General features: G+C 39.3%; 1 protein-coding gene across 2 annotated transcripts in view; it reads left to right on the top strand.

Annotated features, from left to right (window-relative positions):
* Nucleotides 1-26,538, top strand: part of Ppp2r3a (protein phosphatase 2 regulatory subunit B''alpha) — a 155,016-nt gene that overhangs the window by 114,389 nt on the left and 14,089 nt on the right. For both annotated transcript variants that reach the window (XM_076576919.1, XM_006975129.4), the window contains 6 exons: nucleotides 2,470-2,626; nucleotides 6,958-7,006; nucleotides 7,909-7,998; nucleotides 14,774-14,949; nucleotides 15,790-15,908; nucleotides 17,215-17,321. In XM_076576919.1, the coding sequence (XP_076433034.1) occupies nucleotides 2,470-2,626; nucleotides 6,958-7,006; nucleotides 7,909-7,998; nucleotides 14,774-14,949; nucleotides 15,790-15,908; nucleotides 17,215-17,321 (698 nt within the window). The remainder of the gene's footprint in view (nucleotides 1-2,469; nucleotides 2,627-6,957; nucleotides 7,007-7,908; nucleotides 7,999-14,773; nucleotides 14,950-15,789; nucleotides 15,909-17,214; nucleotides 17,322-26,538) is intronic.

Here is a 26,538-nt window from a genome sequence, read left to right as displayed (position 1 = left end):
TAGTTTTGTGAGACTCCTAGAGAGAGATGTTTTAATTAATTAATTAAATTATTTATTGGGGTGGGGTAGCATACAAGTTGTTATTGTCAGAAGGACAGCTTGCCAGAATTGATTCTCTCCTCCCACCATGTGGTTCAGGGATCAAATTCAGGTCATCATACTTGGCAACAGGTTCTTTTACCCTCTAAACCATCCCACTGGCCCTACAAGTTCTTTTTTGAAGTATGAGGGGAGGATACTTACTACTCTATAAATTTGGTTGGGTTTTCTTTTGTTTTGTTTGTTTGTTTGTTTGTTTCTGAGACAGGGTTTCTCTGTAAAACAGTCCTGGCTGTCCTGGAACTCATTCTGTAGCCCAGGTTGGCCTCGAACTCATAGAGATCCGCCTACCTCTGTCTCCCAAGTGCTGGGATTAAATTGGTTGGGTTTTCTTTTCACTTAAAAATAGCTTGGGATTCCTTCCATTTCTAGCCATCTATACTGCATGATTGATTGCCTGGCTATGCTGTAATTAATTATATATTCCTCTATTGAGACTTAGGGCATTTTTATGTTTTCTCTTATTAGAATGATGTAGTGAACATCCTTGTACTGTATATATGAATAAGAATTTCTCTAGACTACTAAAGGAAAAATTCCTAGATCAAATGGTACTCTGATACAGCCTATTAACCCTTAAAAATCCTATTCATGTTTTCATTACATGTTCACTAACTAGGGAGCAGAGGAAGACCTGAGTGAGTCAAGTCCTGAGTGGGTGTGTATTTTGACATGACAGCTTGTGGAGGACTCCAAGACTAGTTAGCCCATGGGAAATGGGCAAAGTTTTGAACCATGTGAGCTAGGCTCAAGAGAAATACCAAAGCTTTTCTTGAGGCCAAGTATGTGTGTTTATGGATGATTAATCAGTGTGTGCAAAGACCAGCAACTGTGGCTTCCTCCTCCTGTGTGTTTACAGCCTGATACTGCTCACCTACAGAGACCTCCTGCTGAGACTAGCTAAGCCCCAACCACCTCCCTGTGCTGCCCTACTGAACCTGTGAAGTTCCAGGATAATGCCAGAGAGCCCCACCTGATCCCAGCTCCACTGTCAGTGTGCCTTCTGTCCCTTGGCCCTTTCTTCCCTCCCTTGTTAGGGACCCAAGCAGGGCAGGATGGCAGCCAACAACAGGAGTCAGTTTACACTTACAGTACAGCGTGATTTTCTTTTGTGTTTATGAAGACTATAATTTCATTTCTGCTTACTTCAGAATCTTCCATTAAAAAGATTTATATAACTCAATGATTTTTTTTTTCAATTTATAAAAGCATTTCCTGGGGGCTGGAGAGATGGCTCAGAGGTTGAGAGCACTGGCTGCTCTTCCAGAGATCCTGAGTTCAATTCCCAGCAACCACATGGTGGCTCACAACCATCTACAATGAGATCTGGTTCCCTCTTCTGGCCTGCATCCATGCAGGCAGAAGAAATAATTCTTTTTAAAAAAATTAAAAAAAAGCCGGGCGGGGGTGGCGCACACCTTTAATCCCAACACTCAGGAGGCAGAGCCAGGTGAATCTTTGTGAGTTCGAGGCCAGCCTGGTCTACAAAGTGAGATCTAGGACAGGCTCCAAGGCTACACAGAGAAACCCTGTCTCGAAAAAACAAAAAACAAAATAAAAATAAAATAAAATTAATAAAATAAAATCATTTCCTATTATATACATTAAAAAAATTTTATCAGAGTAATATATTTATATTACAAAATAGTCCTCTTTGTCCTTTATGTTTTCTGCCTTGAATTCCACTTTATTTCCAATTAGTATTGTTAGCCATTTTTTCTTTTTATTAACACTTGGCTAGTGTGTTTGTTTGTCTTTTAGAAGCCTCTTTTATTTTGGACATACTTTTTTAAATTTTTTATTACATTTCTGTGTGGTATGTGTGAGCAGGGAGAAGTCAGAAGTCAGGAATCTGTTCTCTCCTTGCAGTGTGGGCCCTGGACTCAGACTTATCAGGCTTAGCAGCAAGCACCCCTACCTGCCGAGCCATCTCACCAGCCCATTAGACCTATCTCTTATGGGCAATATACATATTTATTGGTTTTGAGGGGGGTTTTTATATTTGATCAAAAATATTTTAATAAGGAAATTTAGCCCATTTGTATTTATTTCTGACAAAAAACAGCCAAGTAGTGGTGGTGCATGCCTTTAGTCCCAACACTCAGGAGTCAGAAGAAAGTGCATTTTTGTGAGTTTGATTTTTTTTTTTTTTTTTTTTTGAGACCAGCTTGGTCTACACAGTGAGTTCCAGGACATCCAGGGCTACACAGAAAAACCCTGTCTCAAAAAAAATAGAAAACATATATAAGTTCCTGGTTTGGTACCAAAAGTAAAATTTTAATCAATGAACAGGTATTTTCTAGACACTATAATAGCCACGGCTAATTATGCATCGTTTAAAATTTAATTGTTTTATTCATACCATTTCAGACTCTGGCCCTCTTGGAGGAAGAGGAAGATATAAACCAAATCACAGATTACTTCTCTTATGAACACTTCTATGTCATTTATTGTAAATTCTGGGAACTAGATGGTGATCATGACCTGTACATCAGCCAGGATGATCTATCTCGATACAATGACCAGGGTGAGTGATTCTATAGATGCTAAAACTAAACCTTTTTTTAAAGTTGTATAAATTATCTCCCCTCATTATAAGAAGTTTCCTTTCTTAAATTCTATTAGTAAGTCTCTTTATACGGCCAATAATTTTTAAATGAGAATGAACAAAGATAAATGTGTTCATTTGTTCACTGTAGGCCAGGCTGGCCTTGAACTCATAGAGAGCTACCTACCTGTGCCCCTCTGGTGCTGGGGTTAAAGGTGTGTACCACCATGCCTAGCCAAAGGTAATTGCTTAAACTTTTAAGAGGCCAAAGAAGAAGTTTGGAGGTGAGTAAGTAACCACAGTTTTAAAAGTAGGAGGTCTTTGCAGTAATATGTATCATTAAGATGATCAAATACACATGCAAATCTGTTTTAAAACCTCCTCGCTTAATAATATTTCTAGTAAAGCTACAAATGAAATTTCTTTTTTCCTTTTTTCCCCCCTTTTCTATGGGTCTCACTATGTTCCCTTGGCTGGTCTGGAACTCACTATGAAAATCAAGCTGGCCTGCCACAGATTTCATTTTCAAGGACTCATAAAAATTTACTTTTCATGGGGATGGCTAGAGACATGGCTCAGTGGTTAAGAGCACTTGCTACTCTTACAGAGTATCTGAGTTTGGTTCCCAGCACCCACATCGTGCAGCTCATAACCTCCTCTCTCTCAGGTTCCTGAGGTTCTCATGACCTCTCGAGTCTCTGAGGGCACGTGCACTCACATGCTTGTACCCACACACAGACAGACCCAGAGACTTAAAATAAACCTTTTTTTAAAGCTTACTTTTTAATTTTAACTCCAGAAAGGTATTTTGTCTACAGATGAATTTCACTGTTTTCTTCTGCTAAAAAAGAAAGTTTACATATCACGTTTTTAGGCTTAGGTTTTATTTTCCTTTTTATACAGTTGGAACTTAGTACCAACTAATTTGTAATTCTTTCCTTTTTTGAAAATTTCAATCATGTGAGTGTGTGTGCGCGCGCACACACACACACACACACACACACACACACACACACACGCAGGTATACTCATGCTACAGCACTCATGTGGAAGTCCGAGAACAACTTAAGAGAGTTGGTTCTCTCCTACCACCATGTGGGCTCCAGGGATCAAACTCAGGTCACTAAGTGCCTTTATACACTCAGCCATCTTGTTGGCCCCGGATATGTTATATTCTTAACTAAGTGCCAAGATATATTGATTCATTCTTCTCTCATAAGAGCATCTTTATTCTGTCTTTAAATATCTTCCCAGCAATTTTTAAATCATACTTTTGTCCTTTTAGAGATAGCATAGAAGAAATCTTTAGTGAGCTAAATTTTGTTTATCATTTGGTATATCTCTAATGGGATGTGTGTGACAAGCCCCACTTCATGAGTGACTGATTTTTACAGTGACTGATTTTTACAATGCTGGAGATTAAACCTGGGACATCAGATATGCTTGGCAAATACTCTATCAAGCTGTGTCTCCACCCTATAAGCTTGTTTTGTCTGGTAATCAAGTTTCATAGAGCTTTGCACATTTAAGAAACAGGATTGGTTTGGTTTGACTTGGTTTTTGAGCTAAGCACAGTGGCCCAGGCTTATAGTCTCAGATACTGAAGAAGCTGAAGCAGGAGGTTTTCTGTAGCATAGTATTTGGAAGCCAGCCTGGGAAACATAGACCCTATCTGAGCAGGGAGGGTGGAGAAACCAGCAGAGTTCTCTCTCAAATTCTTGGGTGCCAAGCAGGAATCATGGGCAAATCCTCAAATGTACTTATTTGATAAACATGTTAGTGTTTTGCCTTCCTCCTTCAAGTAGTCAATCTGTCATTGGATTAACAAAAATTAATATATTCATAAGGGTCTCAGGTCAGCCGTAGCTATACACCTTCCTGTTAATCCAGAGATCTTACACAACCCATGGACTCTAAAGCCCCCTCTCCTGGTCTTACTGCCATTATTTCCAGATACTATATGTACCAGTTGAATTGATGTTAATGGTGTGGTGAAGGGAACATTAAACTCTGCCTTTTTTTTTTTTTTTTAAGATCTGAAACTCACAGAGATCCACCTGACTCTGCCTCCCGAGTGCTGGGATTAAAGGCGTGTGCCAACACCGCCCGGCAAACTTGGCATTTTTGTCCATTCACCAAATTCTGCTTTAGACCAGTCTTTAGTGTTTGGATAATAAACCTTCCAAAGTTAAAACAACCTTTTTTAAAAGATGGTAGGGAGCAGGAGTGCTGGCCCAGCAGTTAAGAACACTTAACTGCTCTTGCAGAGGACCTGGGCTCCATTCCCACCACCTACATAGCAGCTCACAAATGTCTGTAACTCCAGTGCCAGGGGATTTGATACCCTCTTTTGGCCTCCACAGGCACCAGGCACTCATTGATGCATATACATACATGCAGGCCAAACACTCATACATAGAAAGTAAAAATAAATAAACTGGCTTAAAGATGTTAGCATTAGAATTTAATATTTTTGCTGTTTCTTTATACCCTTCTTATTTCTCTCTAGTATAAAATATTTATTCATTAACTCAAAGTTCAGCAAAGTACAGAGACTGTAGAGACTTTTGTATATGCCAGGCATGGCTTATCTTGACACATGTATTTCTAATTTTCCTAGCCAAATTGACTTACATGTTGACTATACCTAACTCTAAGAAGAATAGATGATGGGTGCTGCTAACCCTCTGTTGAATTCCTTGGTAGTCCTAAAATGTTAGTATGCATTCCATTGCCTGGGGTACTTGTTAAAAGAACAGATCTAGAGATCCCTGGGCCTTGCCTTGCCTCTCCTCTCTCCCTTCCCCTCCCTTCTTTCTTCCTTCCTCCTCCTCCTCCTCCTCTTCCTCTTCCTCTCTCTCTCTCTCTCTCTCTCTCTCTCTCTCTCTCTCTCTCTCTCTCCTCTCTCCCTCTCTCCCTCTCTCCCTCTCTCCCTCTCTCCCTCTTTTTCTCTTTCTCGTTCATTCTCTCGCCCCCCCCCCCTTCTGGCTATTTTGAATCTATAAAGGTATACTGCTATACATTTTCTAGGGTATGTCATCAAAAACAAACACATTATCTGAAGATATAATTGTTACTGAGGATGTAGCTCAGTGCTAGGTTGCTTGCCTAGCATGTGCAAAGCCCTGGGTTCAATCCCCCAGTAGAACCAACAACAACAACAACAACAAGCCATTATGTGTCTGTAAATAAAACTTACTGATGGAATTTCTTTAAAATGTTATATCTGAGACTCTTACAGAATGAGAATATAAGAAAAGTATGTTTATGGTATGTCTTGGTATGTTTTTAAAAGCTGCTTTGAAGCATTCTCCATCATTTTACTTTGTTTCATTTTACACTATTTCAGAAGCTGTACAATCAGTTTCCCTTTAATTTAATGCTAGGATAAAATTTGTCTTGTTTTAGAAAATTGGTTTTGTTTTATTGAATAACAAAATCAATACAAATTCTGTGTATTTTTGTCTTAGTTGTCAGGATGTTCTGAATTAACTTAGAACTCAACCATATAAATAACTAAACAGATGTAAGATACATTCATTTGCCTGTTCTTTTTTTAAACTAGTGATTGATACTTTAAACCTACCTCATTCTTCTAAAAAGTATAAATTATGCCTAAATAAGAATGTAGGATCTAGGCAGACAAAATTCCTGCACAAATAGGGGTGGGGGGCCCAAGGTCCCACCCTTCACAGAGGAGATTTTGGTGGTTGATCATTAGTGAGGGAGGAAGATTCACTCTCTTGGGTATCTTGCCCATGCCCCCCCATGGAAGCCCCACACACATGTGCATATGGGAAGCACATGGACTCATGGGTTTAATAACCAAAAACAGAGGCCATGGAATAGGGAGAGAGAAAGACTAAGAGAAAGTTGGCATAGAGAGGTAACAGTGGATGGATAGGCTCAAAATACATTATATGAATATATGAATTTTTCAATGAATAAACTTTATTTTTTAAAAGAATTGAGGGGTTGGGGATGTGACTGAGTTGATAGAGTGTTTGACTAGCATATACAGGCTGTGTTTGATTTCCAGCACCACATAAACTGTGTGCAATGGTGCATATCTATAACCCCAGCTCTTGGTGGTAGAGCAGGAAGATCAGAAGTTCAAGGTCATCCTCAGTTATATAGCAAATAGAGTTCACCCTGGGATATATTAAAAAAAAAAAAAACCTGTCTCACAAAAGGAAAATTTAAATGGTTGATATTCTCACTGTGGAAGATGTTTATGGTTTAGCTTTAACTTTAGCAAATGAAAACAAATTTGTCAGGAATTTTTCTAACTAATTCTTATTTACATTTAGCTTCATCAAGTAGAATTATTGAAAGAATATTTTCGGGAGCAGTAACAAGGTATGAAAAGTTTAAATTTTGAATTTTATTTAGTGAGCTAGCAATAAGTAATAGAAAAATGAAATAAAACAATTTGAGTTTCAAAATGAATTATACTATTGCTGCAATCTCATTTTTGCAAAGCTTTTTGTATAATTTAGCAGAGCTACTAAGTCAAATTATATCTAAAACATACAATCATGGCTTAATAAAAGACAGTAATTCCTTAATATTAGTACAATGCCTAAATATAAGTAACAATATCTAATCCCATTGATTATCAGGTTAGAAACCAGGGCCAGACCTAGTGGCATGAGCCTGTAATCTTCAGATAGTAGGCTAAGGCAGGATGTTCACAAACTGAAGCTTTCTTGGGCCATATAGTCAGTTCAAAGTCTGCCTAGGCAATTTAATAAGACCTTGTTTCAAAAAATTAAAAGTAAGCTGGACATGGTGGCACATGCCTTTAATCCCAACACTTTGGAGACATATAAGCAGGTGGATCTCTGTAAGTTCAAGACCAGCCTGGTCTACATACTGAGTTCCAGCCCCTAAAGGCTACATACTGAGACCCTGTCTCACACAAATTAGTTAGTTAACTAAATAATAAATATAAAGTAAAGACAAGTAAGGATGTAACTCAGTGGTAGAGTACTTGCTTGCCCTGTATTAGGCTTTAAGTTCAAACTCTAGTACTACAAAAGCAGCACAATTGATTTTTTTTTTCATTTAGGCAAATGTCTTCTAGTTTCACCTTGTAAGCCTTAGAAAATAAGACAGGCCTCAAAGGGGTTACATTTTCTGAACTATCCAGCTTGATGAGGAATCCATCATTTTCTTCTTTATTTAGTAAATTTCTAAAGAGTGATGTTACTTTATTTCTTAATTGCTCAGGAAATTTGATAACCATGTGTTTTCTTCAGAGGGAAAACAGTACAGAAAGAGGGAAGAATGAGTTATGCAGATTTTGTTTGGTTTTTGATTTCTGAGGAAGACAAACGGAGCCCTACCAGGTAAGTTTTTGTTGTCAAGATGTAAACACATGCACAAAGCTTGGAAAGAGCATGGTGTATACCTAGTAAACTGACCTGGCCTAGTCATAGCAGGATATGTTGGAGTGTCTCTGTCTTCATAGAGCTCAGTCTAAGAAAGCAGAGGCACAGAACAAACCATGGTCACGGTGCCTCAAGGGAAGAGCTATTACCCACATAAAGGTAAAATGAAGCATACTCTTTCCAAGAGAGAGAAATAGAATTGGTGAGTATTTATACAGAGTGTAGAATAGATTCTGTAAATTTTAGTTCTTTCATAATCTGCACTAGTTTTAGAGTAAATTGAAGAAAGAAGGAAAAGCAAATCAAGGGACTAAAGAGATGGCTCAGTGTATAAAGCCCTCCCATGCTTGAGGACCAGAGTTCAAATCCCCAGTACTTACATAAAAGCCAAGAAGGTGTGAGGGCCCCACCTGTAATTCCAGTGCTCAGGAGATAGAGACAATGGATTCTCAGGGCAGGCTGGCTAGCTATACCACCTGAATCAGTGAGACCCAGGTTTACCAAGAGACTCCCTCAGTAAATAAACTGGAGAGCACTTGGGAAAGACACCTGGCATCACCTCTGACATGCTTGTACAAACGTGTACTTTCACCTACATATGCATGTGAACATACCAAAAAAAAAGCATTGTGACTAGTATGTAAGATCTCAGCCTCATGCTCCCAGTTGAAATCATCACTCCCTTTCCTTAGCACTCTCAAACATGCCTTGATTTGTAGTGTGAATTTACATATCTTTCTATCCACTACTGTTTGCTGGTTAAGCCAAAGATCTAAGTCTCTCTCAAAAAGGACCTCTTGCCTATAAAATAATGTTCTATACAGTTTCTGCTAAGTACCAAGGAAGGCAGGTGATACATGCCTTGATGCCAATGTGGAGTCTTCATATTGGTTCAAAAGTTATTGAAGGGACTAGAGAGATGGTTATACAGGTAAGAGCACTTTCTGCTTTTCCAGGTGACTGGGGTTTGATTCCCAGCACCCACCCACATGGCAGCTCACAACTATCTGTAACTCCAGTCCCAAGAGATCCAATGCCCTCTTCTAGCCTCTAGAGCAGAGGTTCTCAACCTGTGTGTTGCAGCCCTTTCAGGGGTCCAAAGGTCCCATATCAGATAGCCTGCATAGCAGATATTTCCATTATGATTCATAACAGTAGCAAAGTTATAGTTATGAAATGGCAACAAAAATAATTTTATGGCTGGGGGTCACCAGTGATGCCGAACTTAGTGCGGACACCTGATTGGCATAGCACACTACAGCCCAGAACTCCTGGACTCAAGCGATCCTCCTGTCTCAGCCTCCCAAGTAGCTGGGACTACAGGTGTGCGGAACCTGGAGAGAAGCCCTCCAGCAACACACCACACCATGAGGAACTGTATTAAAGGGCCACAGCATTAGGAAGGTTGAGAACCACTCCTCTAAAGACACCAGGCATGCATGTGGTACACAGACATAGTTAATTGAAATTTTAAGTATTGAAATATTTAGTATAATGTGAATAAATAATTGAAATAGAAAAATAAGCTAGGCATGATGATACATGTCTTTAATCCCAGCACATGGGAGGCAGAGGTAGTTGCATCTCTGTGAGTTTGAGGCCAGTCTTGTCCACATAGAGAGTTCCAGGCCAGCCAGGGCTACATAGTAAGACTCTGTCTCAAAACAAAAACAAACAGGTAGAGAGCAATAAAAGAAGATACCTGAGGTCAGTCTTTGGCCTCTGCGTGCGCGCGCGCGCGCACACTCACACACACACACACACACACACACACACACACACAGAAAAAGAGAGATTTATTAGTAGATATGATCATAAAAATGATACATGACCTTCCAAAAATACTAATTGGTTTAAAGGTACAAAAAGAAAAAAGGGGAAAGCGTGAAAAACAGTAAGTAGGTCATGTAAATAAGAGCAGTAAATATGGTTATGCTGATATAAAGAAAAAATAGACTTTAATAAAATTCTAGAGACAAAGACATGTTTATATGACAAGAAGGACAATCTAACATATTGTAATTATAAAGATATATTCACCTAGCCAGGAAATGGTGGTGCATACCTTTAATGCCAGCACTCAGGAGGCAGAGGTAGGTAGATCTCTAGAGTTCGAGGCCAGCCTGGTCTAAAGTTTCAGGCCAGAAACTTGAAAGAAAAATAAAGTATTACAGAAGTAATACTTTCACTTAATAAGAATTCACAGTTATTATTGGAGACTTAAATATCCTACCATCAATAATGATCAACCAACTATGAAGCTCAACAAGGAAATAGAGGTTGTAAATGATACCATAACACTAGCCAAAACTATAGCCTTCTAGATCTAACAGACACCTATACAACACTTCACTCAAAACCAGCTGAAGTGCACATGGAACATTTGCAAGAAGATTGAGGGTATGGGATAGACAAAAAGGCATTCTCAGTAAATACTTTAGAGTGAAATTAGGGACAGGGGATGTAGCTAGGTTTGTAGAATGCTTGCCTAGCACACACACAAAGCTCTGGGTTCTATCACCAGCACTACACAAAACAGGTGTAATGTATGCTTATAATCCCAAAGATCAGAAGTTTAAGGTCATCCTTGGCTATATATCAAGTTTAGACTGTACTATATAAAACCATGTATTTAATTTTTTAAAAGGCACAGAGGATGTCTTCTGGATAAGATGGTGACTTAGAAGACTCGTTTGAGGTCTGGGCAAGGTGGTACACACTTTAAATCCTAGCACTTGGGAGACAAAAGAAGGAGATCTCTGAGTTCAAGGCCAGCCTTGTCTACACAGGAGGCTCCAGGGCTATACAGAGAGACCCTGTCTCAAAAAACAAAAAAGCTGTATCTGAGTGAGTTAGGAAAACAAAAGGAAATTATATCACATGTCAGCTACTATTACCATCTCCCTGACTCATTCGTTAATACACACATGAACTCCCACGACCAGGCTTGCTCCCCACTGCCACAGCAGGGAGCATGACCAAGGATAGGGATTCAGACCAGTCTTAAGGGCATCTTCAGGGTATCTCCTAGAGAATCTGTATCATTTTGAAAAATACCAAATCACATATAAAGGCAGGCACATCAGAATAACATGATTTCTCAATAGACAAAGGGGTTTGGAATAATGTATTTCAAGTTCTGAAAAGACCACAGCTGCCAACCCAGACTACTATTCTCAGCACATCTGTCATGATTGATAGCAAATGACCTTCCATGACAAAAGCAGGCTAAAGGAACAACTAAGCCAACCCTACAGAGGATGACAGAAGAAATTCTTCATCCTTAAAATAATAAACACACCAGAGAGGCTGGGGGGAGGGGGGATAAATGATGCTAGAAAGTAGATAATGCAAATGAAGATTAGGGAAAGACTACACCTACAAAATCAACAAATGACAGGAATTAATACACACTTTTTTAACCTTTTTAAAAATTTTATTTGTGGTGGTTTTTTTTTTTATTTTTTTATACAGGGTCTCACTATGTACCCCAGCTTAGCTCTGGTCTACTGCAATTAAAGGTGGGCACAGCCATAGTGGGTCTTATTCTTCACTACAACCTTGTCCCCCAAGACAAGGATTCTCTGTGAAGCCCTGGCTGTCCTCAAACTCGATCTGTAGATGAGGCTAGTCTCAAATTCAGAAATCTGTCGGTTTCCTGAGGGCTGGCTGGTATTAAAGGCATGCACTACCAGGACCAGCTGGATATTTACGTAATCTTAAAGTATTATTCTAGAGACAATTATTAATGGCAAAGAAAAATAATTATTTTAGAGAATGAAGATTTGGTAGTTACTACTTTAACAAAAGGGCCAAAGCATTTTCAGTAATGGGAGAAATATATCAAATGTCTCCTGATCAGGAGAAGAAATAATTTCAGGGACATTCCTGGCAGATATGTATAACCTGACTCTAATCATGAGAATGTAATACATACTTTTCTATAATAATTCTGAATATTAATGACTTCAATTTCCCAATCAAAAGACAAAAAAAATAACAGAATGGATCTAAAACATGATCCATCTATTTGTTGCCTCCTAAACAGATGGGAAAGGGAATTCCAAACAAATGGAACCAGAAAACAAGCAGATATCCCTAATCTAATAGATATCAAACACTAACCAGCCAGAAGAAATAAAGATTAGTAGATACTGGTTAAAGGAACAATCTATCAAGAAATTACAATCTAAACACATATACACTGAACGCAGGTGCACCCAGTTTCATAAATACTACTAAACAGGGGCAGAAGCTCAGCACATAAAAATACATGCTTCTCTTGCAGAGAATCTAGTTCCAGCCTCCAGCACCCATGTGGTGGCTCACAATCATTCTTAGTTACAGTTCCAGAGGATCGGATACCCTTCCGGCCTCCAAGGGCACCAAGCACATATTGCTGCACATACATGTGTGCAGGCAAAACACACATAAAATAAAAATAAAATCTTTTTAAGATAACAAGGTATAGAGAGATGGCTTTGTGGTTTAAGAGCAACTCCTTCTCTTCCAGAGGCCTGAGTTGAATCCAGCACTTAGGTCAGGTGCTCACAGCTGCCTATAATTCCAGAGGAGAACCGCATCCCCTTCTGGCCTCTGCCATTACCCACACACATAAGCCACACACATGTATGTAAAGAATAAATATTTTTAAATACATACATAGATGGAGTTAAATGACATCATATACTAAATGTTTCTAACAAACATTTACAAAACATTCCATCCAACCATTACAGAATACACATTCTTCTCAACAGCTTGTGGTACTTTGTCTAAAACAGATTATATATTACTACATAAAGCAAGTCTCAAGCAACATAGGAAAATTGAAATAACTTTTTGTATTCTATCTGCCCACATGAAATAAAGCTAGAAATCAACAGCAAGAGAATCTATTAAAAAAAAAAAAAAGATTTAAATTTGTGGAGATTAAACACTATTGGATGATGAGTGAGTAACTGAAGAAATAAACCAAAAAACTTCCTAGAATGGGATGAAAATGAAAATAGAACATAGCAAAACCTATGGGATGCAAAAAGAAAGGACGTTTATGATTCTAAGGGCCTAAAATTTAAAAAAAAAAAAAAAAAAAAAAAAAAGATCTTAAGACCTTCAAAAGGCAAAAGCATTAAATGGAAATAAACCATCAAAATCAGGACAGAAATTAATGACAAAGATGAAAATACAAAAAAAAATGGATGAAAGAACTGATTCTTTGAAAAGAAAAACAATATTGTTTGAGAAAACCAAAACAAAATTAGAGATTTAAAGGCATTACAATCGATAGCATTGAAGTTCAGAAAATGATAAAGGTATAGCTTAAAAAACTTAATTTTTTACTCTACTAATTAGGAAAATCTAAAATTTAAGTGTATAGATGCCTATATACAAACTATGTATGTAAAACAAGATATTATAATATAAATATAATATTAAATATAAGCAACAAAATTGAGTCAATTACAAAATGATAGTAAAACCTTCAACAAAAAATAGTCCAGGTCCTGGGGCAGGAGAGATGGCTCAGAGGTTAAGAGCACATACTGCCGAAGACCTGAGTTCAGTTCTCAGCGCTTACGTCAGGTATTCCACACCCCCTGTACCTCCAGCTCCAGGAGAGCCAATGCTTCTGTTCTCCATGGACTCCTGCAGTTGCATGCACACATCCCCACACAGACACACACACAACTGAACACTTAATTTTTCGAAAATACATACTTAAAATTATCTAAAGAACAAGTAGCTCAGGTCCAGATGGATTCACTGCAGAATTCTACCAGACTTGTAATGAACTAATACCAATCCTCAAATTATTCCATAAAATGGAAAAAGAAAGTACACTTCCTAACTCTTTTTGTGAAGTCACCACACCCAGCCGAGACCATATATTGTGCCTTTAGAAATGTGAAGAATGCCGGGCAGTGGTGGTGCAAGCCTTCAGTCCCAGCACTCAGGAGGCAGAGGCAGGCAGCCCTTTGTGAGTTCAAGGCCAGCCTGGTGTACAGAGCAAGTTCCAGGACAGCCAGGGCTACACAGAGGGGAGAAAAAATCTGAAGGAAGGCAGGGTGTGGTAGAACATACCTTTAGTCTCTCTGATTTCCAGGCCTGTCTGATCTATGTGATTCCAGGCTAACCAGGGCTACAGTATGAGACCCCCTCAAAATAAGGTAAAACAAAGATAAAAATCTGAAGGAAAAGAACTATCAAGCCAAAATACCAAAGTAGAGGTAGGAAAAGGAATCTTTCCATATCCAAGATCTGAGCCAGGAGGGTGCCATGTCCTTGCTGTCCAGCTACTCCAGCTAGAGCAGAATCACATGAGACCAAGAGTTAGAGGCCACCTTAAATTACATATTAATAACTTGTTAAAATAAATAAATAAGCCGGATGGTGGTGGTGCACACCTTTAATCCCAGCACTCAGGAGGCAGAGGCAGGCGGATCTCTGTGAGTTCCAGGAAAGGCGAAAAGCTACACAGGGAAACCCTGTCTCAAAAAACCAATATAAATAAATGCATAAAAATTTAAAAGGTCAGAAGTGCAAGATCAATATATATATATATATAGCTGAGCCATCTCTCCAGTCCCCCTCCATTGTTTTTCTAACCTCTATAACTAGGTATAATCTGTAACAAACATGTAAAGTTACTTAAAAAGAAACATGCAGTAGTACTTGAATAAATAAAGAACTTCTACCAGGTACATGCTAATGAGCATCTTTTACCTCCTAGCATTGAGTATTGGTTCCGCTGCATGGACGTGGATGGAGATGGTATACTTTCCATGTATGAGCTGGAATACTTCTATGAAGAGCAGTGTGAACGAATGGAAGCCATGGGCATTGAGCCTTTGCCATTCCATGATCTGTTGTGCCAGATGCTTGACCTGGTGAAGCCAGCTAGTGATGGTAAGACTGAATGAACAGCACTTTGCACTGTTCATCCTTAAACAAAATGGAACACAGAGTTCTGTATTATCCTGATGTATTTAGCTTTCCAGAGTTGCCTTTACAAGCTTCCCAAGTACAGAAGAATTTAAAGTTTCTCTCTCCTTGACTATAAGTATCAAAGCTACTATTTAAGAATTAGAACTTTAGCCGGGCAGTGGTGGCACACACCTTCAATCCCAGTACTCAGGAGGCAGAGGCAGACCGATCTCTGAGTTCGAGGCCATATTGGTCTAGAGAGCAAGTTCCAGGACAGCCAGGGCTACATAGTGAAACCCTGTCAAAAAAAAAAAAAAAAATTCCATAAAGAAAGCTCTGTGACTCAGAGCTGTGGAGGTGAGGAGAGATGGGGATGACTTCTTGGTGAAAACAGTTCTTGGCTGGAGGGGGCAGGGGGCATAATGTCATGGTGTCGATGGTTGTACAACACCATGAGTGTGCTTAAAAGCCACTGCCATGTACAAGTTAAAAATGACTCACCTTGGCCTTTTTTTTTTTTTTTTTTTTTTCGAGACAGGATTTCTCTGTGTAGCTTTGTGCCTTTCCTAGAACTCGCATTGTAGACCAGGCTGGCCTCAAACTCACAGAGATCCGCCTGCCTCTGCCTTCCGAGTACTGGGATTAAAGGCGTGCGCCACCACCGCCCAGCTGGCTTTTTTTTTTTTAGTGATTTATAATTAAATGAACATACACATATACTGTTCAGCATCAGTGAGGTTTTTTGGGTTTTTTTTTTCATTGTTGTTTGTTTGTCAAAAGAGCTGTCAGTGAAATTTACATGGCATATTTGTTTTTTTATAGGCAAAATAACTCTACGAGATCTGAAGAGGTGCAGAATGGCTCATATCTTCTATGACACTTTCTTTAACCTGGAGAAATACTTGGACCATGAACAAAGAGATCCTTTTGCAGTCCAGAAGGTAATGGTATATTGAAATTGATCTCTCAGCGCTAGAGTACCAAAGGCTGTATGATTCATATTAAATGGTCTGTGCATGTAGGGATCTCTGTATTTAAATAGATAATATCTAAAATATTTCATCAACTATGAAAAGAGACAATAATGCCGTGAACCAGCAAGAAGTGGGGGAAGGGATGGAGAGAGAGAGAAAGAGAATATAAACAAAAGAATGAGAATCAATATAAAGATCTAAGAGCTGGGAGTAGTGGTGCATGCCATCATGGAGACTGATGAGCATCTGTGAGTTCAAGCCCAGCCTGATCTACCTAGTAAGTTCCAGGACAGCCAGAGCTATGTGGAGAGACCCTGTCTCAAAATAAATTCACAAATAAATACTAAGAGCACATTTCACCCACAACCACTGTGCAGGTCATGTCCTCTCCAGCTCTAAGTCCATGTAATTGCATATACATCAGAAACTAGTTTCAAACTGTAGTTTTGAAAAATACATCAGTAACACATCTTACAAGATACATTGACCTTGATTTAATTGTGCTATGCACTTCCAAGATAGTATGGTAAATATCTTTACCCTCCTAAGTGATCCCAGAACTGCTCCATAATAGACAACTTCAGATAATTTAACACCCTTTCAAGTACTGATGATTCCTGTGTGTGGCTATCAATTTTAAATGTTGTTGTGCATGAGAATAGAGACAAACTCCTTTGCCAGGGCAAACATGTCAGACAGTAAACTTGGAGTGGAAGGAGAGCACAGACTGCAGAAAGTTGTCCTCCAATCCATACATGCACCGTGAGACACACACACACACACACACACGCACACACACACACACACACACAATAGGTTTGTTTGGTTTTTTGTTTTTGTTTTTGTTTTTTTAAAGAATCATGGAGCTGGAGAGATGGCTCAGAGGTTAAGAGCACTTGCTGGTCTTGCAGACAACCCAGGTTTGGTTCTCAGCACCCACATGGTGACTCACAACTGTCTTAACTCCAGTTTCAGAGGTTCCAGCATCCCTTCTGACCTCTGCAGACACTGCATACACATGGTGCACATATGTACGTGCAGGCAAAACACTTATAAAATAAAATTATTTTTTTAAAGAAAGAATCATTACCAAAATAATGTAAGCTGCTTAGAGCACCTAATGTTGTGATTCCAGGTGTAGATCACTGTGGAAATGTTGTCTTAGGCCCTCTTAATATGTTAGAATACTTTCAGATAGGTTTTTCAGCAATATACATTTATGATGCCCTACCTCCAATTTTTGTCTTTATTCTAACTTCCTCCTTTCAATCAGGATGTTGAAAATGATGGCCCTGAGCCCTCTGACTGGGACAGATTTGCCGCTGATGAGTATGAGGCTCTTGTCACAGAAGAATCTGCCCAGGTGCAGCTCCAGGAAGGGTGAGTGCATCCCGTGACTGTCATAGGACGTTAGCAGGGCTGTCCATGTCAGAACACTAGAACTGCCTCTCAAAATCCTTCTCTAGCTTTTCCACTTTTGACTAACATAAAAGAAATGTCTGCTTTGGCTATCTTAACTTGGATGAACACACTCCTCTCTTGCATTCCTCACTGATTCCCTGATACTCTCCTGTCTCATTTCCTTTAATAAGTCAGACCTTTCACAGAATCCAAGATCACTGAGCACCACAACTCTGTCACAGTCAGTCAGCTAGGTTTAAGACAGGGCTACAGAACTGAACCTCCCCTAAACAACTGGCCTGTGTTAGATGAACCTTTACTGGGAATAATCAAAGGAAAATTCCATCATGGATCATGTTAAGAAAGAAAGCTGTCCAAAAATCTTACTATTTGGGACATTCCATCAATTGTATCATTTGCTGGCTTTTCCATTATTTTCTGTGACTTTAGAAATTCTTTCTCATTTTTTCTTAGTCTTTGTTGGTAATATGGACGTGCTGTACTACATCTAATGCATGTGAGTTATTGAGCTCTCAACTCAGGTCTGTATATCTGCAGGGAAAATGCATTCTTCTAAGCCCTAATGACTCACATTTTTATAGTTTTGTAATATTCCACTGTATAGTTGGACCATTATTCTACACTCTTCTATTGATATTATATTTTTAACATTCCATTGTTACGGGATTATAGTGTTTGACAAATCATCCAATATACGTCATTTAATTGTAGTCGAATTTCTAAATGGTCTTATTAAATAAAAAACACAGAGCCAAATATAGGTGTGAAAGCCTTAGAGATCAAGGAAATAGGGAAAGCCACAGCTATCATCAACTTACCTGATCAACTTGGCAGCTTCCAAATACGAGTTACGTCCTGTCTACCCACACCTTTATGGCCTTGCTGTTCTGCCCCCTCATTGGCTATCTTAGCCCAGCTACCTCACTTCCTCTTCCTACACAGCTCTGTCACTTTCTGTCTGTCTGTACAGACTTCCGGGTCACTATGGTTGGTACTGGGATTAAAGGCGTGTGTCACTATTTGCTTGGCTCTGTTCCCTAGTGTGGCCTTGAATACACAGAGACCTTGCCTGCTAAGTGATCGCATTAAGGGCATGTGTTACCACTGCCTGATTTATATGTTTACTTAAAATGGCTTGCTATTTCCTCTGACCTCCAGGCAAACTTTATTTATTAAAGCACAAGTAAAATATCACCACATTTCAGCACAAATAAAATATTACTACATTTAATTTATAAGTTGAATTCCTAGAACACAGCATGCAAATAAGCATATCCAAACTAGTTGTAAAGAGTCTACAAAGACATAAAAGGGTTTTACAGAAACCAAGCAGTGATGGATGCCGTACCCTCACATTGAGCAGCAGTTCGGAAGCATTTCCATGTCTTGGCCTAAAGGGACAGGACATGAAACACCAGAACCAAAAGAAGTAGCTGTGTGAAAAGGGCTCCTGGCAGGATTTAGAATTTTGCAATCCTAGGCAGCTCACCTGAAAGCAAGCTACTAGAAGCGCACATCCAGCCCTCTTCGTGTCCTCAGCAGCCTGGCGATGACACCTGTTGACCTCCAGAAGACCAGGGAGCTCCCTGATGTGGTCCATCAGGTCAGCCTCCTGGAGCACAGAGAGAAAGGAAGGATAAACAGGAAATATCCAGTTTAATAGGTGATGTGAAATAGTCCTCCAGAGTTGTACCATTTCCTACCTTTCCAAGAGTTCCTTTTTTGGTGGGTAGGGGGAGGAGAAGAGATTGACCTTGAACTTGATCCTCCCTGAACCACTCCAGTATGGGGATTATGACCTGGCTTCACTATACTTAGCCCATGGTGTCTTCAGTATCTTTTTTTAAGGTGTCGAGTATACCATCACCAATCCCCCTTTTAAAATGTGTAGATTATTTTTCTTTCTTTAGTCATAAAACTATGGTTTCATATATAAAGTTCTTTTGTAATAAAAGATGGCATAAGTGGGCAGGATCAGAAGCCAAATATATCCAGGGAATACTAATAACTGATGACAGTTGTGCCTTATGCATTTACTGGGATGCAACAATAATTAAAGGTCTGATTTGCCTCTTTTGTAGGGCAGTTTTGTTTACTTGTTTTTCCACTTTTTAAAATTATAAGTCACAGCCGGGCGGTGGTGGCACATGCCTTTAAATCCCAGCGCTCAGGAGGCAAGAGGCAGGCGGACCTCTGTGAATTCGAGGCCAGCCTGGGCTACAGAGTGAGTTCCAGGAAAGGCACAAAGCTACACAGAGAAACCCTGTCTCAAACAAACAAACAACAAACAAAAAATTACAAGTCACAGGGACTGAAGTGATGGCCCAGCTCTTAAAAGCACTGGCTACTCTTACAGAGGACCTGGGCTACCTCCCCAGCACCAACATGGTTGCTCACCACTGTGTGTAACTCGTTTCAAGGGATCCAACACCCTCTTCTAGCCTCCCAAGGACCCTGAACACACATAGCACACAGACAAACACACACAAAATAATAAAAATTTTAATTAATTAAAAAATACAAGTCACAAGATAGGGGTGGGAGAGATAAGCTTTGCCTCCAATTGCCTTACAGCAATGGAAGAAAATAACAATAAAAATTCAGTCAATTTAAATATAAAAAAATAAGCCGAACCAACTAGAATACTGTGAGTCGTGACCCCTTTGCAAGATCAAATGACCTTTTTACAAGGGTCTCCTAAGACATCAGAAAACATAGACATTTACATTATGATTCATATCAATAGCAAAATTACAGTTATTAAGTAACAATGAAAATAATTTTATGGTTGGGGGGTCACCACAACATGAACTACCTTCTATTAAAGGGCTGCAGCATTAGGAAAGTTGAGAACTACTGAACCAGAAAGAGAAAAGAGAATGCAATCTGCTGGGAAATATACTGTAAGGAAATTAAAGAGAGGAAATTTTGGCCAGGCAGTGGTAGTGCATGCCTTTAATCCCAGTACTAAAGAGGCAGAGGCAGGCAGATCTCTGTGAGTTCGAGACCAGCCTGGGCTACAGAGTGAGTTCCAGGAAAGGCACAAAGCTACACAGAGGAAACCCTGCCTCAAAAAAACAGAGAGAGAGAGAGAGAGAGAGAGAGAGAGAGAGAGAGAGAGAGAGAGAGAGAGAGAGAGAGAGAGAGAAGGACATTTTTGTGTAGCAGTAATAATTGAAACACAGAGGAAAATGCATGTGTAAGTTTAATTAGGAAGTCTCAGCAGACACCCTAAAAAGCTACTGAATCAAACTAGAGGGAGAGTTAGATATTAATTAAAATAAATACCTAGAACAGTGAAGCCAAATCAGAATATTTTAGTCAGTCACAAAGTATGCACACAAAAGCACAGACCATACAGCACAAACTAATGGTGACATAAACAAGGCAAATGTTTTTTAGATCAATGAGTGGGTAAAGTTTATTTTTTTGGGGGGTGGGGGGTAAAGTATCTTTTAAAATGATTGTTATGGAATAATGACTACCACCATGAAACAACAGTATTTTAGTAATAATTTAAAGACTTTTTTAAAAAGCTGTCTTCAAATTATTAGACTTAAGAGGCAAAAAAAAGGTGGGGATTGTAACCTGTTATTTATAGACATATAAATAGTAAAGTAAAATAGTTCCTGATAAAAAATCTTTGTGGGTTTTGTCCATAAAGCATTCACAGAATACGTATTAGGACACAAAGCATCCAAAAAATAGTAATACAAACTACCTTCTGATTAAAAGAAGGTGGACGGCTGCATGTTGCAATTTTCAGCTCCCACACCATGTAAATAAGAGTTACAGATGGTGGTGGCTCATGCCTGTGACCTCAGCATCCAAGAGACCAAAGAGCTACATCATGAGTTGGAGACAGCCTGAAATATATAGCAATAGAGGATGATAGTTACAAAAAAAAAAAAAAAAATCAGAGAACCACCTTAAAGAAGAGAAGCTCTAGGTGAGACCAGGATCAGAGCAAAGGAGCCAGCAACTGAGGCTTTGTGACAGAATACAAGGGGGTAATTGTTAACAGATGGTCGGAGCAGCACTTAGTGATCCCTACCTGAATTTGACTAAAACCTAGAACAAGGAAGACACCAGAAGCAGCATTCACATAGGTCCAACTCTGTACACCCCCATCCTGTCCCTAAAAGAGACAAAAGCAAAGAATGTGGGAACTTAGAAAAGAAAGCAGCCACTGAAAAGACACTTAGCGCAGAGCAGACCAGACCATCTTCCCAACCCTTTTTGATGGAAACCCGAGCGATCCCACTTCCCCTTCCTAAGCAACCAGTAGGATGGGGGCAGCAGTCTGTTCCCAGGTAAAAGACAAGTGAAAAAATGCCAGACAGTTGAGAAATAACAAAAAAAATATAAATGTGAGGACTCACTATTGGAAGAAGTCAATACAGAAATCAGAACAAGAAATCAAAATGAGTGCTCATAGGAATGAAAAAATGTACTCTAAAAGACTACAGCTAGTGTTTTAGAAATGGGGAAATTTGTTTTGTTTTACTGTGGGGGTGGGACATAATTGTAAGGGTCCATATGCTGTGGTGCATATCTGGAAATCAAAAGTCAACTTTCAGACATAGATTCTTGCCACTTATGGGATCCGGGAATCAAATGTAGGTAGCCAAGCTTGCAATAGGCTCTTTTACCAGAGCCATTTCACAAACCCGGGGGAAAAAAATGTTTTTAGTGAAAACTGTAGCATGATACTGAGTGGAATGGACACAGTTGAAAACATTGTTATTTTGATTCAAATGCTGGGGTTTTAAAACACCTCTAGAAAACAACAGGAATATTTTCTAGAATTTTAGCTATTGAAGCAAATTTTTAAAATGCATGGGAGCAGGACCCTTTTCCTACCCGTTACAAATATTTCGGATCTTATGGGTGCTGTCACAACTGTGCAAAAGATGGAGGTATATATAAGCAAATGTTCGTCACTGTGTTCCAATGCAACTTTCAAAATAGGCCCAAAGGCACTAATTGCATAGTGTTTCACATCACAAAATATTCCTGTGGTTTTTTTCTTTGAAATTTAAAAAGGTAAAAATATTCTTAGCTCATAGATTGTACCAAAACACATGTGAAGACAGTTTGGGCTCATCATATAGTTTATCAACCCCTATATGAGAGTGAATTTACCGTACAAAAAAAAAATAAAGAATTGGAAATCTTCAGTAAAAAAAATACATTACCCACAAAGTGAATGCAAAAAGAACGGAGCAGCATTGGGTAACTACTTTTCTCCACTCTGGGATCAGACGCCTGACTAGAGCAACTGAAGGCAGGCAGGCCTGTGTGGCTCCCAGCTCCAAGGGCTTTAGTCCAGCGTGGGAGCAGAAGCTGGAGGCTGCTGTCACAATAGACCCCCAGCTGGGAAGCAGAGATGAATGCTGCTGTTCAACTCCTTTCTCCTTTTTATTCAGTCCAGAACTCCAGCCATGGAGTGCTGACACCATATTTAGGACAGGTCTCCCCATGTCAGCTAACCTAATATTTAAAAATTCCTTCACGGGCATGTCTAGAGATGTGTGTTCCTTCAAGTTGGCAGTCAAATTTAACATCATAAATATCATTCAAGTACTGCTATGAAAATAACTTTAGGGCCTGGAGAGATGTCTCAGTGGTTGAGAGCACTTGCTGTTCTTTCAGAGGACCCAGATTCAGTTCCCAGCACCCATATGGCAGCTCACAACTGTCTGTAATTCCACGGGCTCCAATGTGCTTTTCTGGCCTCCCAAGGGCACTGCACACAAAAGTGTACTTACATGTAGGCAAAACACTCAAATAAAAGAAAAATCTTTTTTAAAAAGAAAATTTCCAATTCAGAATTCCACATCCATTAAAAATGTGAGATTCAAATAACACATTTTGGGGGTTTCATGGATGCAAAATTTTGCTTCTCACAAAATTTGCTTTCTGATATTTCTGAAAAAAATATCAGCTTATACTCACCATGAAAGTAAATGGGATTTTGTACAGGAAATAGTGAAATGCTCTAAGTTATTATAGGCTGGAAGTGCAGCTCATTAGTAGAGCATGCGTTTTAACATGTGCAAAGCCCTGAATTTAATCCCCAACAACTCCCTACCCCACCCCCAAAAAAGCAATTGTGAGTAATGAAATATATCAGTTACTTTTCTATTGCTGTGATAAAACACCATGACCAAAACCAACTTATAGAGAAAGGAGTTTATTTTGTCTTATGGTTCCAAAGGTATAAGAGTCAGTCATGGCAGGGAAGCCTGAGGTCCAAGAGTTCAACATATGAGTCTATGGGGGCAGTTTTCATTTACACATAAACAGTCTGTTGATATCAGTTAATGTCCAGAAAATAAAAGGAGTGACTACAATAGTTGTAACTCCAGGTGACTATCTCAACAAAAATCACTGTAGGGGCTTAGAGATTAAGAGCACACCCTGCTCTTGTATAAACCTGAATTCACTTCTGAGCTCCCATGTTAGGCACTTGTGGTTTGCCTGGAACTGGCTATGTAGACCAGGCTGACCTTGAACTCAGAGATCCACCTGCTTCTCCTCTTTAAGTGATGGAATAAGAGGTATGTACCACCAAGTATGGCTTACATATTTTTTAAAAGATTTATTTTATCTATGTGCATCTGTGTGTTTGTATGAGTACCCAGAAAGACCAGGAAGTGGTGTTAGATTCTTTGGAGCTGAAATTAATAGGCATATATATGTGAGCGACCCAGTGAGGGCGCTGGGATCCAAACTCTGGTCCTCTAATAAAGCAGTAAGCATTCTTTCCTTTTTTTTTCCCCCAGAGCTCAGGACCAAACCCAGGGCCTTGCAGCAAGCGCTCTACCACTGAGCTAAATCCCCAACTTTTTTTTCACTTTTTTTTTTTTTTTTTTTTTTTCAGTAAGCATTAACCCCTGAGGTCTCTCTCCAGGCCCTTTTTTTTTTTTTTTTTTTTTTTTGTGATATATATTTTTTATTTTACAATACCATTCAGTTCTACATATCAGCCATGGGTTCCCCTATTCTCCCCCCTCCCACGCCCTCCCCTTACCCCCAGCCCACCCTCCATTCCCATCTCCTCCAGGACAAGTCCTCCCCCGAGGACTGTGATCGACTTGGTAGACTCAGTCCAGGGAGGTCCAGTCCCTTCCTCCCAGACTGAGCCAAGTGTCCCTGCATAAGTTCCTGGTTTCAAACAGTCAACTCATGGAATGAGCACAGGACTTGGTCCCACTGCCTAAATGCCTCCCAAACTGATCAAGCCAATCAACTGTCTCACCTATTCAGAGGGCCTGATCCAGCTGGGAGCCCCTCAGTCTTTGGTTCATAGTTCATGTGTTTCCATTCATTTGGCTATTTTTTTTTCAATAATTGAGTAAAACTGAAATTTATTATATGCCACAGTCGTCCTACGGACCTCCATGCTATATATATATAGCCTCTATGGTTCTATGGGTTGTGGTCTGATTGTTCATTTTATATCTAGAATCCACCAATGAGTGAGTACATACCATAACTGTCTTTCTGGGTTTGGGTTACCTCACTCAGGATGATATTTTCTAGTTCCATCCATTTGCCTGCAAATTTCATGCTTTCATTGTTTTTCTCTGCTGAGTAGTACTCCATTGTGTATATGTACCACATTTTTTTCATCCATTCTTCCGTTGATGGGCATCTAGGTTGTTTCCAGGTTCTGGCTATTACAAATAGTGCTGCTATGAACATAGCTGAGCATGTATCTTTATGGTATGTATCAGCATTCTTTGGGTATATGCCCAAGAGTGGGATGGCTGGGTCTTGAGGTAGTTTGATTCCTAATTTTCTGAGAAACCGCCATACTGATTTCCATAGTGGTTGTACAAGTTTACATTCCCACCAACAGTGGAGGAGTGTTCCCTTTGCTCCACATCCTCTCCAACATTGGTTGTCATTGGTGTTTTTGATCTTAGCCATTCTAACAGGTGTAAGGTGGTATCTCAGAGTCGTTTTGATTTGCATTTCTCTGATGATTAAGGATGTTGAGCATTTCTTTAAATGTCTTTCAGCCATTTGTAGTTCTTGTTTTGTGAATTCTCTGTTTAGCTCTTTAGCCCATTTTTTAATTGGACTGTTCAGTGCTTTGATGTCTAGTTTCTTGAGTTCTTTATATATTGTGGAGATCAATCCTCTGTCAGATGTGGGGTTGGTGAAGATCTTTTCCCAATCTGTTGGCTGTCTTTTTGTCTTATTGACTGTGTCTTTTGCCCTGCAAAAGCTTCTCAGTTTTGAGAGGTCCCATTTATTAATGGTTGTGCTCAGGGTCTGTGCTGTCGGTGTTTTATTTAGGAAATGGTCTCCAGTGCCAATGCGTTCAAGAGTGCTTCCTATCTTCTTTTCTATTAAGTTTAGTGTAACTGGATTTATGTTTAGGTCTTTGATCCACTTGGACTTGAGTTTTGTGCATGGTGACAGATATGGATTTATTTGTAATCTTTTACATATTGACATCCAGTTATGCCAGCACCATTTGTTGAAGATACTTTCTTTGTTCCATTGTATAGTTTTGGCTCCTTTGTCAAAAACCAGGTGTTCATATGTGCATGGATTAATGTCAGGGTCTTCAATTCGATTCCATTGGTCCGTATGTCGGTTTTTATACCAGTACCAAGCTGTTTTTATTACTATAGCTCTATAGTAGAGTTTGAGGTCCGGGATGGTGATGCCTCCAAGGGTTGCTTTATCGTATAGGATTCTTTTAGTTATCCTGGGTCTTTTGTTTTTCCATATAAAGTTGAGTATTTTTCTTTCCAAGTCTGTGAAGAATTGTGTTGGGATTTTGATGGGGATTGCATTGAATCTGTAGATTGCTTTTGGTAAGATTGCCATTTTTACTATGTTAATCCTACCTATCCATGAGCATGGGAGATCCTTCCATTTTCTGATATCTTCTTCAATTTCTTTCTTTAGAGATTTAAAGTTCTTATCAAAAAGGTCTTTCACTTGTTTAGTTAGTGTTATCCCAAGGTATTTTATATTATTTGTGGCTATTGTAAAGGGTGATGTTTCTCTGACTTCTTCCTCAGCCCTTTTATCATTTGTGTATAGGAGGGCTACTGATTTTTTTGAGTTGATCTTGTATCCTGCCACTTTACTGAAGGAGTTTATCAGCTGTAGAAGTTCCCTGGTAGAGTTTTTGGGGTCACTTATGTAT

The sequence above is a fragment of the Peromyscus maniculatus genome, chromosome 7 (assembly GCF_049852395.1).
Source record: "Peromyscus maniculatus bairdii isolate BWxNUB_F1_BW_parent chromosome 7, HU_Pman_BW_mat_3.1, whole genome shotgun sequence".
NCBI lineage: Eukaryota > Metazoa > Chordata > Mammalia > Rodentia > Cricetidae > Peromyscus > Peromyscus maniculatus.
This window is presented reverse-complemented; position numbering and strand designations above follow the sequence as displayed.